At 39.4% G+C, this 18,300-nt stretch overlaps 1 protein-coding gene across 4 annotated transcripts in view; it reads right to left on the reverse strand.

Annotated features, from left to right (window-relative positions):
* dock1 (dedicator of cytokinesis 1) overlaps positions 1–18,300 on the reverse strand; it is a 312,984-nt gene that overhangs the window by 14,931 nt on the left and 279,753 nt on the right. For all 4 annotated transcript variants that reach the window (XM_017701249.2, XM_017701241.2, XM_017701234.2 and 1 more), the window contains 6 exons: positions 17,541–17,682; positions 16,819–16,900; positions 15,552–15,636; positions 12,925–13,011; positions 10,705–10,881; positions 9,774–9,857 (listed from right to left, as the gene is read on the reverse strand). In XM_017701249.2, the coding sequence (XP_017556738.1) occupies positions 9,774–9,857; positions 10,705–10,881; positions 12,925–13,011; positions 15,552–15,636; positions 16,819–16,900; positions 17,541–17,682 (657 nt within the window). The remainder of the gene's footprint in view (positions 1–9,773; positions 9,858–10,704; positions 10,882–12,924; positions 13,012–15,551; positions 15,637–16,818; positions 16,901–17,540; positions 17,683–18,300) is intronic.

Genomic DNA, 18,300 nt, shown 5'->3' on the forward strand with positions numbered 1-18,300 from the left:
TACAGATTTTCAGTGCAGTGAGATTATATTATTTACATATCAAATAAATACAACAACAGGAGACTGCACACTATTTCATTGCGAGCTATGGGGGCTACGCAATGTTATCTTCCTGGTTTGATGATGTAAGATGATCACAATGTGAGAGACAGGATGACATTTCTAAACTGTCCTCAGAGAGAGCATGAAGGTTCTGTTATTGTTCATCAGCTGTCCTCACATACACTCTGTGTGATGCTGAATCTCTTAAATCTGCTGAACATCAGCTTGCAGGAGTGCTGATCTAGGAGCATTGTTTTGCCTCTCAAAGGGAAACAGGGAATCTGATATTCAACTTTCAATAGATTTTGTGTGCGAGTCTGTCTGTCTAAGGGGGTCCTCGATCCAAGATCCACATTCTTTTTTTGAGACTCTTGACACATGCTGGGAGGGGAAAAAATATAAAGCATATATTCATAAAGCAAGGGCAGTTCGTAGCGGAAAAGAATGAATAGAAGCCCAAAAAAGGCTTGCCCCTGGAGACCAACCCTCCTAGAGTGTTTAGCTGCAGCCTAGCCTCAATGAATCCCAAATGTTATGGTTTATGCAGTGATGCCTGGTCCAATTTCACAGTGGTTTCTGAGGTGTAGCCAGGATCCACACATCAAATCTCTAGGCACAGGACAAAATACAAGCTTTTTGTCTCTTCTTAACTACTTCTGTACACTTTCATTTTATTGACTGTGTTAAGGCCACCTTAATGGTATTTAGGGTTGTAGGCTAGGTCAGTAGGTGGTACTAGCTATCTAGCTTTGTTTCGCTGCTACACTGTTAGAAATAAAGGTTCTTTGCAGGTACATTTTTCATTCATCAAGGTACAAACGATGTAAATGTTCCCTCAAACGTTCAACAGTGGTTTTAAGGTACAACTGTGCAACTAAAAGTTTTTCCAGGTGAAAAATACGTATTTATACCTTTTCATAATCTAATGCTTTAAAACAGAACAATAATATAAGAAGCCTGATGAAGAGATGGGGTGTGGGATCAATACAACATACAAAATATAATTTGAATGGTACAATTATGTTCCCTGACTAAAGGTACTGCGATGTACCTTTGAGGGTACCACCCCAGTGACAATTTAATACCTTTTTTTGTTTCTGAGTGTGTATGTTTCTAAGCTTACCTTGGTCTGCTATTTTAGATAAGAACATACTCTCTTTTGCACTTTGATGCATGTTTGTGATTTACTAGATTTTGACAAAAAACCTGGGACAGTGTATCTAGTTGATGCTGTCAACGACTAGGATGCATCACTCAAAATGTACATTTTTTAAATGCAAAATATTATATATAAAAACACGAGTGTGATACAAAAGAGACAAAAAATCATCATACGTGTATAAAAAGAAAAACTCCTATGAATGGACATGGAACAGCTCTGCCACTCTGCTGACACAAAACCAAAGCTCCATTGTGGACAACCTCAAACTTCAATCCAAACCCTGGAAGCACCTCAGCTCTCACAGTCTCACTAAGCACTCAAGTTAAAAACTTAGCCTGGCTGTATCACCCTCCATTCCCCTACTCTCCTAGTTCTACAGTGGCAAGCAGCACATCACAGAAAAGAGTGAGTGTCCTTCTTGGTAAAATACTGCAGTGCTTTCTTCTCTGAGAATAAAAAAGCCATGTAGCAGAATCTGAGCCATAAAACAGGCAGAGGGGCTATCAAACATGGGGCAGGAGTTTATTTGCAAGACAAAGCAAAGGGCAAACTGTATTACTATGGATTTAGCACAGGGCTTTATCCACAGGCATCAATCAAACAGAGCAGGTTGCGTTTTCTGCCGGGTTTAAAAGAGCTGCTTTCTTACCTAAACAGTCTCTACAGTTTCACAAATAACAGTATTTATAAGAAATATAGTCCCACACTGCACTGAATAGTATTGACCACAAATAGATTTAATCACAGAGCTGTGCGATGCTAACCGCACACTCAAGTAAACACACAAACACACTTTTATAAACAGCAGTGTGAAAAAGTCAGAGACCATCCTTAATTTATTCCATTTTCAAGTTTTTTTCATTTTTCCGGAGATATTTATGAGGAGATTAGATGCAAGATACAAGATACTTGCCTAAGAAAGAGGGGAAGTCAAAGGAAGACAAGTAAAAAACAGGAGTCATCAAAAAAAAAGGCTTCACATCTGAAAATATCCATGTGTGTTTCTGTCCATCCTTCCACTGTGAGAAGACAACTCAACACTGTGGGTCTGAAAGGATGTGTGGCTGTCAAGAAGCCCACTGAGTAAAGGAAATGGACACAGAAGAAGATGCACCAACCAATTTTTGGGATGAACTGGAGAGGCATTTATTATCTACAACGAATAGTCAAACATCAGTACCTGACTTCACTAATGCTTTTCTTCACAGCAAAATCTAGTGTAAAGCCTTTCTAGAAGCAGCAAAACAGGGGAGTGGGGTAGACTCCCTGTTAACTACCCTGATTACTGGAGAGATGTTAGATGAACAGGAGTCTGTGAAACTGTGGACATGTACATGCCTCATGTGATGGCCAAGATGCACACATTAAGTCTCTAAAGCACACACGTGCACACATGCACTCCAGTGCTCTGCAAACTTCAAAGCAGGAGGAGTGATGTAGTAATGCTCTCACTGAGACAGGAGTTGTGGAGTCCAGTGCTGCAGGCTGTAAGGTAGAAAACACCAACAGACATGGTGTCAAACTCATCATGTATCACTGACAACTGATGCAACGCACAGCAATCAACTCCCTCATCACGTCTGAACGGAGAGATCATCACTCGTTTCAGACGTAACCACATGTGACCCAGAAGCCAACATCAAAAACGCATAAGCAGAGGTTGCATCTTCCTACTTCAAGGGCTAATCAATTCTCAGACAAGTGGTCAAGTGATGCCATGTTTTGCTTCAAGTACAAATAAACAAATTCTTAAGATTAACCTCAAAGGCAAAGGATAAAATGTCTCAGTGACCTATTCATGCTCTGCCAACAAATGTACTCTTTTATAAAAAAAAAACTGTTGGGAGGAATGATAAGCTTTACAGAACCATATCATGAAAAATTCTATTCAATCTAATAAAAGGTATCTGACAACATTTGTTAGAATATGCAAAATTAGAGAAGTGGTGTTCAAATGATATGTATACTGAATGCATGTGTTAAGACACCATTGAGGAGTTTTTTTTTGCCATGCTATTGTTAGGAAGACCTGTCCACTTTTAAATCGCTTTAACAACATAGACCAGTTCAGTAGTGAAGCATTTTGAACTGGAAACTCAATATTATGCAAAAAACCCCAAAACAAAACAAAACAAAACAAAAAAAAACAACCATAAAAAAAAAAAAAAAAACTCCTGCCTGAATTCATTAGCCTGAATGTGAATTATGCAATGTTTGTCCAACCTTGCAACAGCTGCTAAGTAATGCATTTGTGGGTGGAGCACAGGGTCAAACAGTATTTCAGACTGTGAAAATATACAAGAGTAATCAAATCAACTAATGTGAAGTGATAAAGAAAGTCAACTGTTGAACGTGTTCCCTCTTACTGTTGTACTCTGCAGTACTCTGCAGAGAGAGAGAGAGAGAGAGATAGAGAGAGAGAGAGAGAGATAGAGAGAGAGACGGGGGGGGGGCATAACGAGAGAGAGACAGCAAGAGAGAAAAAGAGAGAGGGAAAGAAAGAGAAGGGGGGGGTAAAGGAAAAGGGAGGGAAAAAGGGAGAGCATCTCCAGGGAAACCTGAGTCTTTATATAGCAATCAGAGTGACGGATATGTGGAACTCTGGAGAGGTGGCATGGCAACAAGAGTCTCACAGGGTGACTGACTGCACTGCCTGCGGGTGTTGTGTAACACACATACATACACACACGCGGACACATGCATACTCAGATGTTCAGATCCTCATCACAATCAATTCTGTGCAAATATAAAACTGAAGCTAAATTTAATAAATTCATAAAGTATTTTTTAGGGCACAGGATTTTCTAACGCTATCAGCTCTGCGAATTCTATGCACTCTGAGTACATGTAGATTAGCCTGAGGAAATCCCAGCTTTAACCACTTCACTGAGAGTCAGAGTGAGTGTTTATTACAGCCTGTGTGCTCCTCCAGCTAATGCAGCCATAGAGAGAGGCCATGTCCAATAGTCTTAAAGATATGAGGTATTAGTCCAACACACAAATACATGCAAACATTAATGAGCCAAAGCTTGCTGATGTGTACACACATGCAGGCAAGCATACACAGCCCCCTGAAAAGGAGACTGCAGCAAACCCTTAGGATTAATATAATTCATTCTAAGGGGTCAGTTTAATTGGCTTATCCATGTTTAAAATCATACGGCATTAAGGAGGACTGTTGTTGTAGCTAATCAAAACTACAAACAAAAACGCCAAAATACACCACATGATAATGTTGGCACTACAAAGAGAAAACCAACATATGCCAATAGTGCGAACTGCTACCAATAAAAAATGTATTTAATTTGAAATGAATAACAAACTCACTTAAAGAAAAAAAAAAGAAAAAAAGGAAAAAAAAATTTTTTTTAAATGTAAAAATTGGGGCAGTCGCGGGCTGGAGGTTTGGGATCTGGCCCTGTGACCGGAAGGTTGCCGGTTCGATCCCCAGGGCCAACAGTCCGTGACTGAGGTGTCCTTGAGCAAGACACCTAACCCCCAACTGCTCCCCGGGTGCTGTAGATAGGGCTGCCCACTGCTCCGTGAAAGTGTGCTCACTGCCCCCTAGTGTGTGTGTTCACTAGTGTGTATGTAGTGTTTCACTTCACGGATGGGTTAAATGCAGAGGTGGAATTTCCCCGGTTGTGGGATCAAAAAAGTATCACTTAATCACTTAAAGTTTTTATGCTCTTTAATTTCTCATCAGATGTTGTAAAAACACTGTAAAGCTAATCCAATCTTGTAATTGCTGTTTAAAAAAATAAGTCATTACGAGTGGAGCATGAACAGGTCAAATGTTACAAAGTTTAAGTAAAATTTACCTGACTTCACTGTCAGCTACACAGCCATCTCATCTTTAATCTGTAGGATTCAGGGCAGTGATTCTGAATGACACTATATGTCCAAAAGCAGACTGATGGAAAACTATCCAACATCTTTGGGATGAGATAGCGTGGTGTTTGTAATCTAGAACTAAGCAGCCAACATCAGTACATGACCTCACTAATGCTCTGATGGGTGAGTGCATTGAAGTCCTCACTGATATGTTTCAATATCTACTGTAAAGCCTTCCCAGAAAAGAAGAGGTTGTTGCTGTAGTGAAAAAAGGGACAAACTCCACATTAATACGCTTGATTTCATAAGGAACATCTATAAACATCTGAACACACATTGTAAATCTGCAGGGTTTTACAACCAGTCCATACCGTTCTTTTATTTCAGTAGTTGCTGTAATATGGAAATCCTCCCTTATTCTCTTTAGAAACTTAAAATGGAGGGTTTAGTTGGAAGTTAGTGGGGTAGTATGAAACAAGTGAGGTAATGCTGCAAAGGCAGGAAAGCACAGGTAATGCAGCATGAAAAACTTTCAATGACACACCATTGGTAAAATATATATTTAGACAAAGCATTTACTAATTTATTCCATGTTCACAAAGCACATCAGTAGACGAATGAAGATTCTGGATCAGAATTGGTTTATACTCCACAGTGGTAAGATCCATAATCAGCACTTCTATTTCAATATATTTTGTGAAGAAAGGGCCAGCCTGATAAAATACCACTGTCAACCATCTCCACATTCACACAGAACAGATTAGCAATTAAGTCTTTTTATAAAATTCTTTGCTTGAGTTTGTATTTAACTGCTATGTTAACAATGACATGTTTCATATAAAAATGCATATTTAAAACAGTGAATTATTAATGATCACATTTGTGATCTCAAACCTCAATGTAGTGGGGTGTTTATTGGGCTTTTGTGTTCTACTACACATCAGCACAAATTCTGTTTGAACTTGTCTGGTCTGTTTTGCCTTGTAGCAGAAGCAGCTGCAGACCAGCTGCAGTAGTGTTACGTACACTTTGGTGTGTGCACTTTCTCCTCTGCTCATTCCTGACTTCTGAACCAATTTGAGAATGAGACAGCAGAGAAAAGAGAAACAGGATTCCTGAAAGCATGACAGCTGTTGTCAGCCCCACAAGATCTTCAGACAAACACAGGAGAACAAATCCAAAAGAAGACTTCTAATAACATCAACCTAACACCACACTAACACAACACAATGATCATCATTGTGGATATCAAATGATCTGTGCCACATTAAAGCTATGAACTAGCTGACTTGACTTGTCATCAGTAAACTGTGAGAAACGCAACGTTGGGCATTAGAAACAATGATCAAAACCTCGCTACATCAAAACACTGTCAGCTCTGCAGGGGTGAAAGACAGTGCTACGGGGAAAAGACTGACAGATATCATCTCCCTGTAGAGTCATGATGTGCATCAAGCTACGGATTCTTTTCTTCTCTTCCTTTCTGTCTCCATCAAAATCACGCTGTCAATAAAAAAGTGCTAAATTACATCAAACGTTTTCTTACAGTCTCTTTACTACCGATACACTTTCATTACACACTTCTATCGTGACTGTATAGAAGAATCATCAAACACTCTAAATGGCCACCCATGCAGTTTCTTCAATCACCTGCAACTCTGTTATAGACTTGCTTGCTACTTCACAAAATGGCCTCTGCATGTCATTTTCTTTCACTCCACGTCTATAAAGACAGTGAGTCCTTCAGACCCTATTACGCAGTGCAGTGGGTCACGGGCTGAGGGTAAGTGTATACGACGTGTGCCCTGAACCAGCAAACTACCTGCACAAGGGGAGAGCTGGCAGTATTGATAATCACTCATCACACAACCACAAGCTGGAGCCGCACTGCACAAAGAGAAGAATGTTCACTCATTAACACTATTATGAGGAAAAAACTTTATTACAGAAAAATATATTTTACTCCATTGTTTTGAGCTGGATTAGTTTTCCCTGGGGAAGCGTTGTAATTTGAATGATTACCAATGATGAATCTAGCACGTCCATAGGTTTTACAAGTCTGTCAAGTAATAATAACGGAGCACATTATATTTGAAAATTCATCAACGTTTAACAGCAGACTTGATCAAATCAACCTCATGGTAATCAAATAACAAATGGACAGCAGTACCTCTGTTATTTAGCGACTAGGAGACAAGGTTGACCACTAAGAGAGAGTTTGACTTGGCACTTCAGCTGCTTTATTTTCAAATTCAAAACATTAATACCATAATCTACAACATTTATGCTGATGGTCTAGTAGGAAAAAAAGCATAGTTTGTCTTATTGAGCAACATTTATTAATTTGAATGAGGCAACTTTAGTAGTCTGATGCTCCTGTATCTGACACTAACTGAAAGCTAGCTTTTGTTGTTTGTTTGGACCCACTTAATGTTAATCTTAATGCTGACATGAATGTGACACAAGACACTTTTAATATCAATGTTTATAATAAACTTGCTAAGATGTTCTCCCTGAAATACGACCCTGTAAATTTCTATTTTTAAACTGCGCTTCCCACTTCAATAACTTGATGATTAACAGGACTGGTTGTTCACAGTTGACTTATTGCTATTTCCTTTAAGTTATTAAAAAAAACAACAACTAAACTTCAGCTTAAAGAAGAAAAGTAGCTACAATGGTGCTAATTTCTGCTAGCATTTCTATGGGATTGGCAAAGCCATATTTGTGCCAAACCAGCAGTAGCGTACATTTACTTTTCCACACAGGGTTTAATGTTCTGGCAGTTGTACTTGATTTAGACCTCCCACACATACACATTTTCTAAGCCACTTATCCTTCTGGGTCATGGGGGAAGCTGGAGCCTATCCCAATGGTCACTGGGCAGAAGGCAGGAAAGAGACAGACAGGGCAGACACACATGCATGCAAATTCACACACACAAACACACACACTAACCTAGGGACAATTTAGCACATCCAACTCGCCTAACTGCATGTCTTTGGACTGTAGGAGGAACCGCATACAGGAGAACATGCCCACAGAAAGAACCCTGGTCATTCAGCCTGGAATAGAGCCCGGGCCCTTGTTGCTGTGAGGTGACAGCACTACCCACTGCACTGTATTGGACTACACCAGTGTTTCAAGACGTATATATATGAGATCACTGGCTGGGAAAAAGTATACAAAACCTATTTAAAAACTTTAAATAACTTTAAATACTACAACTTTGATACTTAGTGAGCTTCCAATTTGGTTTACTACTGGATTTATCAAATATGATGCATACAACTTGTTTTGAAATCACTTTCTGTAACAAAGGATATTTTTTTGCATGCAACATGCGGCAAGCATGAAAGTGCCTGAACTTAAGAGAACTAAGAGAGCATTCGAGAAGTGATCTTTGATAACTTCTTGAAATTTTTAATCAAGATCTTTATTCATAGATGTGGGTAGTACATCTGGGCTAGTTTGTTTCTGCTTCCAAACATTTTTCAGCAAAGGGATAGACACACACACACTCTCCCTCTCTCTGGCGTTAAGAGTACTGATTGATTGTTGTGATGTATACCAATGACTCAAGTTATGGTGCCCAATGAGAAGACTTTTGAGTGAAAACACAGTTACACAATATGCACTAGCAAGCGCACACACACAATCAAACAAACAGAATCAGAGGTTGGATGAAATTATGTGCCATCTAAAAAAAATACTGGCAGCACAGCAGCTAATGTGTGCTCAGTTTCTTTATTACTGACCCGACTGATCAAACTGAGATAAGCAACACACTAACCAGCCTTGATACTTAAACCCAGAAAAAGGTAGGTTAAGTAGGTTATTTTTACCTATAGGAGTATTCAGAAATTATCAACTTATGAACATATGCCAGTTCCTACAAACATTTGGGAGCACATATGCTGGTGCACCTTCTGGGGAGTTTTTTTAGGATGTCTCATGTGATCTCATCTTGTGTTCACAACTTTATTAGTGAGGATTTTATAATCCTGCTGCCAACTGCCATTCCAGACTCCTGTAACTGATGGGAACAGTAAAGAGCTGAATATTCATTACATTTTTTATTATTATTATACTTTTACCTATCTTTCCCTTCTGTGTGTCCTGTATGGATAACGTGCGCTAAATGGAGATCTGAGAAAGAATATTTATCTTCAGCAAACAGAAATGTATGGAATATCACCTTGCAGTGAAAATTTAGAAGCTACTGCTGTCTCTAGTAACAGCAAGGAAGCCAAAATTACTCTCACACTGTGAAGTTTTTAATCATTTCTGTAAAGTGTTTTTTAAAGCCAGTTCATATATAGTGCTCGAGTATAGAGCTTGACTTGATCCAAACCTGACTGAGATCCTTAAAGTGGATTCCCAGCCTTTTAAGGCCTAATCTGCTAAGTGGCCATAGTACATACAGTACACTGCAAACATTTACAGAAAAACTGAAGGATTGGTTAAATATTTTCACTTGAGATAATCTGAAAGGTGCAGAAGCACAGAAAAAAGAATTTATGCACAAAGTACCAGTGAACCAATTTCTCTTATAAAGAGAAATATCAGAACGACTGCTTATGTCATTTTACGAAGCCTACCAAGCTGTTTGACAGCTGAAGCAAGATTTGTCAGGAGGTGCTTTGCTTGATTTTCACCTGTCAGGTGTTCAAAATCATACCTGGCTGTATGACAGTTTAGGAGGCATACTCTGGAGGAGGTTTGCAGAACCTACCTGCCAGGCGATAAGGTCTTTCAGCTTGTCAATCTTTTCCTGGTCCTCAGGATGCTCCTGGATGTACTTGTCTGTGAAGAACGCCTGAGGTGACATGAGAGACAGTTTTTAATTTAGTTTCATACATAAATTAAAAATAACACATCCAGGGCACATGCGTACGATACAAACATGTCCCATGATGTCTTTAATCTTGGAATAACTGAGTACTAACTGAGGATAAATTCGATTAACTGTGGAGCACTAAAACGTGTTAACAGAAAATTGATACCATGATACACTCTTTAAAGGATCAGTAGGTTAGACGGACACTGATGACTTTATTTATTTAAATATTATTTATTTTCTTAGATGAAGTGAGAAAAATCTGATGAGTAAAAGCACACACTAAAAAATTACAAGTTAACTTAACTTGAGCATTGTTTCACTCGGTTTAACATAATGGAGACAGATCGATGGGAAAGTAAAGTAAACAGTCTTTGGTGTGCTTGATGAGGCCTTTGTTGCTTCCTTGATGGCCCTTCATTTTTTGTTTTCCTTCATTTGATTCATGCAGTCACAGAAGATTATTCCCTTTGTAGTACACTAAAATGCAGGTCCCTCATAAGCTGCTCCCATACAAATTCACAACCTAAAGCAACAATCTGGATATTGCTGCTCTGATTAACAGAATAAAATGAATCCCATAATGGTGCGATAGCATTATTAGACAAAACACTGTTCAGATTCTTTTCCAGCACTTAATTTTCATTAGAAATAAATGACAAAGCACTTTGTGCTTTATCACGTAGCACTTCGTGCTTTATCACTTAGCATTAAATACCAGTTATCCCAAGCAGGCTGCATGGAGTCAGAGAAGATTATGAAAGCAATTAGTAAAGTACCTTCTCTGAGACGTGTAATTTGGAGTTACTAAAGAGTGTTCTCCCACCTTCTCATAGTTAGCGAATCCACCCATGACAGCAGGATCCACAATGCCATTGAGGAGCATAGAGAGGGGGTTGATGGGAAGGTTTGGATCATTGAGATGGCGCTGAACCATGTTGTTGATCTTTTCATTGGTCAGCTGCATTGTCTCCATGGCATTCTCCAGAGGACTGATCTCTTCCTATATATAGAGAGAGAGAGAGAGAGAGAGAGAGAGAGAGAGAGAGAGAGAGAGAGAGAGAGAGAGAGAGAGAGAGGCTTAGCCACTGCAACAAGAAGATGACACACTGCTACCAAAGAGCGCCCCACATCTAAGAATGCTACTGTATACTTTATTTCTTTTGTAAGTTTGCATCATCAACAATATTGTCTTGAGAAAAATGCTATATGCTATGCTCTTTGCTAGGATCTGCTGTGAGAAATCCAATCTGCCATGAGAACCTTGAAAAATGTCACGTCTACCCCAATTTGAACAGCTAAAATAAGAATCCATTCACAAAGCATTCTGATCAGGGTTTAAAGAGGTAATCCTCTCGCCTGCATACAGCTGGGACTGCAGGGTATTTGCCTACAGGTTGTCCATTACTCATTCACCGTCTGTAGGAAGGATTTCACACAGTGCCGTGACAGACCGACACTGAAATTCTAAACAAATCCGTCTGTTCCTGGCGACAACACACACTTCTTAAAATAGCTAATGAGAACAACATGAGGATTGTCTGAATAAACAACAACTGAATACAGAAATATGTGAAAACACACATTAGGCAGAGGGAGGGAAGGAGAGAGAGAACTTGAGAGGGAGAAATGAATGTGTTTGACCAAGTGAGTGGGTAATTGAGAATGAACAGAAGAAAAAAAAGTCTCCTATCTGGGCATCAGATGGGGGATTTGTACTCGCTGTGGCTACACACATACAGCACTCAGGGTGTGCGTTGAGGTTCTGTGGGGAAAAGAAAAGCTTCCAAGGACAATAACGGAGCTCAGTGCTTCTACTTCAGAGGAACACGCCAGTTGGACATTTTATTTATTTACTCCAGTGAAAATTAGTAGTGAGAAAAAGAATCAGTTCTTAGATTCATCACAATTCTCTTAAAAGCCATTCTTATTCAATTAACAAAAAGTCATAGAGGGATATTTATATGGCCTCATGCACAAACATTTTCTTTTTAGTTGAAAAATATGAACAGTACCAAATGTTCCTGATGAAAAAACAGTACAGTCTGGTTTCCAAATCCGTTTTGTCATTTCCACAGCCAACTGACTCGTACAACACCTGGGTATACATGCTGAATTTGGCAACCTTTCTAGCTGGGGTACAAAGTATGCTGGGCCAAATTGTGTGAGTGGAGCTAAAAGTAACGCAGACCCCTGACTGGTCAAACACAATCACAAATTTTTTTTAAATAATTTCTAGCCAAAACTGCTGCCTGGCTCATATAAAACCAAATGCAGTAAACGGAAAATCAGAATTAAACCTCATCCACTGTATATGCGCATACATAAGTCGGAACGATCACACCAGGGTTAAATGAAGAACCACGAAAGTGTATGTTATACATACAACTCACTACTTTCAACTTAAGCATCCTTGGGTTTGTGAAACAATAATAACTTTATTATTATTACTACAGAAATATGTCTAGCAAGCAGTTCATTTAAATAATGAGTAAACCAAATCTCAAACAAAGCATAATTAGCTGAATTCTAACTCCTCCAGGAGAAAGGGGTCGGGGTCGAACTAAGAAAGGAAGTCCAGTTATATCTGTGGGCTGTGTGGGGGGGGGGGGTGTAGAGAGGGATATTGATATTAGCGTGGGTCAAGCTTTCAAGCAGAGGAAGTAACCAAGTGGCTTTGTCATAGAGACACGGTAACAATCTGAACAAAGCCTAAACGATTACAGAACACAATCCAGACTAATTACTCTGCACAGAATTGTTCATTTCAGTGACAGAACAGTGATCCACTGAGGACATGCGGAACATTTGGATACTGCTAATAAGCTACTTCCTCTAACTGATACAGCAGCTCTGTATCTCACACCACAGAACACAATACATTCTCAGCAACACATGCACACAACAGTAACAAAAACCGTACAGAACTGCAGTCTGGAATAAAACAATAATAAGCATTCATCGTTCTGCTTTCAGAAACAAATAACTGGTGAACGTAATAAAATAAAGAACCTGATCAGAGTATAAAACTACTTGCTCTACTCACTGTGGACATGGACAAAACCTCAAACCAACGGAGGATACCAGGAAGCTTGTAGGCTGTTGCATATGTGGTTCTTTCAATCCACATATTCTGAGAAAAAGAACAAACAGGAATTAACCACAGATATAGAGATAAAGACAGAGGGTCATTATCTCAATTACAGACTCACACATTACAGACTACACAGTGAAACCATTTATCATTCTGGATTCCACTTGACTTATTTTCCATTGTCACACTGTACCCACTTTAATGAATGCTTACAGAAAGATGGGAGCAGGGGAGAGAGGGGCACAACCTTAAACTTTTTTTGTTAAATAATCAAAAATATACAAAAGCATAATGAACTTATTTATATATAAACAAACAGTAGATTTCTGCTACAGATGGAAATGTAAACTTTGTTTCCAGCACTTGCTGTTTGAAAATTTTTTTTTAAAAATCTGCCAAAAGTGGCATGAGTGAAAATGTGACAACGTAGCCTATCGCTGGGTCTATTTGTTACAAACTAAGGGGCTATTTGTAACAGTCATTAGAAAAGTGTGATAACATTAATTCTGTACAGGTTGATATTATTTAAATCAGATGAGCTTTGCCAAGCTAAATACAACCTCAATTCCAATGAAGTTGGGATGTTGTGTAAAACATAAATAAAAACAGAATACGATGATTTGCAAATCCTTTTCAACCTATATTCAACTGAATACACTACAAAGACAAGATATTTAATGTTCAAATGGATAAACTTTGCTTTTTGCAAATATTCACTCATTTTAAATTTGATGCCTGCAACAAGTTGGGACAGGGGCAACAAAAGACTGAGAAAGTTGAGGAATGCTCAAAAAACACCTGTTTGGAAGATTACACAGGTGAACAGGTTAATTGTAAACAGGTGAGTGTCATGACTGGGTATAAAGGGAGCATCCCTGAAAGGCTCAGTCGTTCACAAGCAAGGATGGAGTGAGGTTCACCACTTTGTGAACAACTGCGTGAGCAAATAGTCCAACAGTTTAAGAACAACGTTTCTCAACGTGCAATTACAGGGAATTTAGGGATTTCATCCTCTACAGTCCATAATATCATCAAAAGATTTAGAGAATCTGGAGAAATCTCTGCAAGTAAGCCACAAGGCAGAAAACCAACATTGAATGCCCATGACCTTCAATCCCTCAGGAGGCACTGCATTAAAAACCGACATCATTCTGTAATGGATATTCCCACATGGGCTCAGGAACACTTCAGAAAACCACTGTCAGTGAACTCAGTTCGTCGCTCCATCTACAAGTGCAAGTTAAAACTCTGCCATGCAAAGTGAAAGCCATATATCAACAACACCCAGAAACGCCGCCGGCTTCTCTGGGCCGAGCTCATCTGAGATGGACTGACGCAAAGTGTAAAAGTGTCCTGTGGTCTGACGAGTCCACATTTCACATTGTTTTTGTAAATCATGGACGTCATGTCCTCTGGGCGAAAGAGGAAAAGGACTGTCCGTATTGTTATCAGCCCAAAGTTCAAAAGCCAGCATCTCTGATGGTGTGGGGGTGTGTTAGTGCCCATGGCATGGGTAACTTGCACATCTGTGAAGGCACCATTAATGCTGAAAGGTACATACAGGTTTTGGAGCAACATACGCTGCCATACAAACAACGTCTTTTTCAGGGACGTCCTGCTTATTTCAGCAAGACAATGCCAAGCCACATTCTGCACGTGTTACAACAGCGTGGCTTCGTAGTAAAAGAGCACGGGTACTAGACTGGCCTGCCTGCAGTCCAGACCTGTCTCCCATTGAAAATGTGTGGCGCATTATGAAGCGCAAAATACGACAACGGAGACCCCGGACTGTTGAGCAACTGAAGTTGTACATCAAGCAAGAATGGGAAAGAATTCCACCTACAAAGCTTCAACAATTAGTGTCCTCAGTTCCCAAACGCTTATTGAGTGTTATTAAAAGGAAAGGTGATGTAACACAGTGGTAAACACGCCCCTGTCCCAACTTCTTTGGAACCTGCTGCAGGCATCAAATTCAAAATGAGGGAATATTTGCCAAAAACAATAAAGTTTATCCATTTGAACATTAAGCATCATGTCTTTCATTTCAATTGAATATAGGTTGAAAAGGATTTGCAAATCATCGTATTCTGTTTTTATTTATGCTTTACACAACGTCCCAACTTCACTGAAATTGGGGTTGTACATAAAATATCTGAATCAAAAATAAATATATATTAGTTATATCAGCATGTTAAAACTAACCCCATCCTGTGGAGGCTGTACAATAGCCTGGCCAGCTCTCACAGTTATATACAGGCTTGGAAATGGTGCTAATATCATGGACCAGAGGACAAATAAGTGTAAATGTTGTGACTTACACAGACCACACAGTAATAAAAAAAATATTCTTATGTTACAAAAATCTCAAGACGAATGTTAAGAAATATCTAATATCTATTCAGTTGTTATGTTGCTATAACAACACAAAATGACCAGCATGAACCTGTTTCACTACATTAAAACTAAATGTTACATACTCCATGTTTGTGCCTCACTCTTTCCTAACTAAAGACAGATAGTGGATAATGAACTATAATTCTTCCCTTCGCTTGTAACTTGTGTAATAAAATCATACATACTGCAAATTCATTGTCTGGATCTTTCTCCCCTTTGCGGACGGGTCTGGAGTACTGGAACTTATTAACTTCGTTTATAGTGTAAAAGCTGCAAGACATAAAAAGTAGGAGGTTAGTGACAGTGTGACTGTCACTAGTGTTATTAGGTCAAGTCTCAGATGAATGGAGCATGAGGCAGTAGCAGTGTATGGGCTGTCATCAAGGCCAGAAGAAGCTCCTATCTGCTGCAACAGGAAGGAGAAAGTGCTTACTGCATCAGAGCGGATGGGCTTCATTTATTCATAAAAAGGTGGAAAGACTAGAGGGACAGGTGCACGTGCACTCAAACAAAAGTGACCAGAGGAATGACAGACACACGAGACATCAAAAAGCCTTCTCTCTGTCTGGCACTCTTGCACACCCACACTCACATATACACACACCTCCCCTGACAACGAGACAAAGAAACAGTTTATTTTGTTCTTTTCTCTCAGAAACATGTGCCATATGGTCTTGCAAGCTTTTGAATTGGATTCTGTAATTACACTGCAATATGAATAAAATATCAAAATGAACAGTCAGCGTTTCAACGTCAGCCAGATCAAGTAACAGTCAGGATTTTCATTCTCATCTAGTTTGTTTGGCAAAGGCTGCTGATTGAAAGAACAGAGACAGGGAGGGAGAGAGAGAGATGGAGAGAGATGGGGAGAGGGAGAGGGGGAGAGAGAGAGAGAGAGAGAGAGAGAGAGAGAGAGAGAGAGAGAGAGAGAGGGAGAGAGAGAGAGAGAGAGAGAGAGAGGGAGAGAGAGAGAGAGAGAGAGAGAGAGAGAGAGAGAGAGAGAGAGAGAGAGAGAGAGAGAGAGAGACAAAGAGAAATCACTTGTCTATTTAAAAGGTGTTACCTTTCACACAGTGTCACTTCACAAACTAAATTTAAAACGACTTTAAAAACAAATTTCTCAGAGGGCTGGGCTGCTGCTTATAAGGTGTCTGTGATTGAGGTCTGTTTTTTCAAACATTCAAAATAATTATTGGGTCTGATTTTACTGGGATAGGTACTACTCATGCAATCACAGCATTATTAGATATTACAAGACAGCAGTTGGGAGAGACACTTTTGAACCTGAAGCAATGGGAAGACTACATTTCAATCTATTCAAAACTAAGTTCATGCAATTGATTACTTTCACTCCACTGCTAGTATAGTAATGTCCAAACTGTGATTTAAAGTCTGATCTTTGGTTAACGAATGCAGCTCTTGGCTGACAAATAATGGTGGCGGTGATGATACCTGACTATCTGTTCAGGCACAGGCTTGTTCTGGAACTTTGGAGGGAGCTCAAGTATTGGTTTCACCGTGAAACATTGAATATCTTCACACAAAAAGTTAAGGAAATCACACATCATCCAAGGCTTAATGGGAGAAAAATGCAAACACAGATACTGTGCACTGTGGAGCTCCTGCAACCAAAAGCAAATTCCTTGTATGTGCAAGCATACCTAGCCAATAAAGCTTGATTCTGATTCTCATTCTGATAAAGATAAGTAAGTAAGTAAGGTGGGTGAGTAGATAAGTATGTGGGTAAGTGAGTAAATACATAAGTGTGTAAATAAGTAAGTGAATGAGTAGGTAAATGAGTGAGTGTATTAATAAGTAAATGCGTTAATAAGTAGGTAAAAGAGTCAGCAAATTAGTATGTGAGAAAATAAATAAGTGGGTAAATAAGTGAAAGAACAGAATCCCCCTGCGATCCAGAAGGAGAAGCGGCTTAGAAAATGGTAAATAAGTGAGTAAAAAGCGAATAAGTGAGCGAAGTAATGAGTGATTAAGTATGTGAACATATAACTACTAGTAGGAGTAATTAAGTAAGTGAGTATGTTAAACAATGAAGAGAGTAAGTTAATAAATGAATCGTAAACTGAATAAGTTGTGAACAATATGACATGGGGCCTGCTGCTGAGCTCAACCAAGCACTGATGGTGGTTGATACCATAAATACTGTTTAAGGATACACTGGCCGGAGGACAGTCGGAGGTCTTCGCTGGGAGCAGTGGTGGTCTTCATCTTCTCAGCGTTGGGGAACTGCGTGAGCAGCCTAGCTTCAAAATCCTCCCTCCTCTCATACTCCTTTCCACGGTAGATAAACATCTTGTTCTGCAGAACACCACAAGCAGGAAACCTCATTAACACAGACAAAGAGCAGCCTTCTGTAGCCAGTCCGCATGGACCAGAACAAACAAACAGATGGTAATAAACAAGCGACAGGCCACTGCATTGAGGATGCTCTAGGAGCTTGTCTACAGTGTACATAAATACAGAATACACTTTACTTAGACGTGTTAGTGTTGTGCCAGTGTTAGTCTCTGTCAGTCCCAGTCATCATTAGTCCAGCAAATTATTTGGATCTGGATTCATTTCACTGTGGAATAGAGTGAAAAAGCTCTGACTGGATATGGGCACCACATACAGAGGAACAAAGCAGTACAGTCACTATGGGCATCAGTGTCGGTTTGTCATTGCCAGTCATAGTGTATCCTTTTTCCCCAATCTCTGACAAATATGCTGTACATTTACATGGCATACAGAATAACCCTACAGCACAAAAACATCTACTTCACAAATCTATTTTCATATGCAAGCAATACATGTATGAAGTACAACTGAATTCTTACACAGAGAGATATTATTAAATTAAAAATGCTGTGTAAAATCTGTATGCATATCATGCAAGACATTCAAATCTTTGGTAGGAAAACTTAATTTGCAAGTTAT

Source organism: Pygocentrus nattereri, chromosome 13 (assembly GCF_015220715.1).
Source record: "Pygocentrus nattereri isolate fPygNat1 chromosome 13, fPygNat1.pri, whole genome shotgun sequence".
NCBI lineage: Eukaryota > Metazoa > Chordata > Actinopteri > Characiformes > Serrasalmidae > Pygocentrus > Pygocentrus nattereri.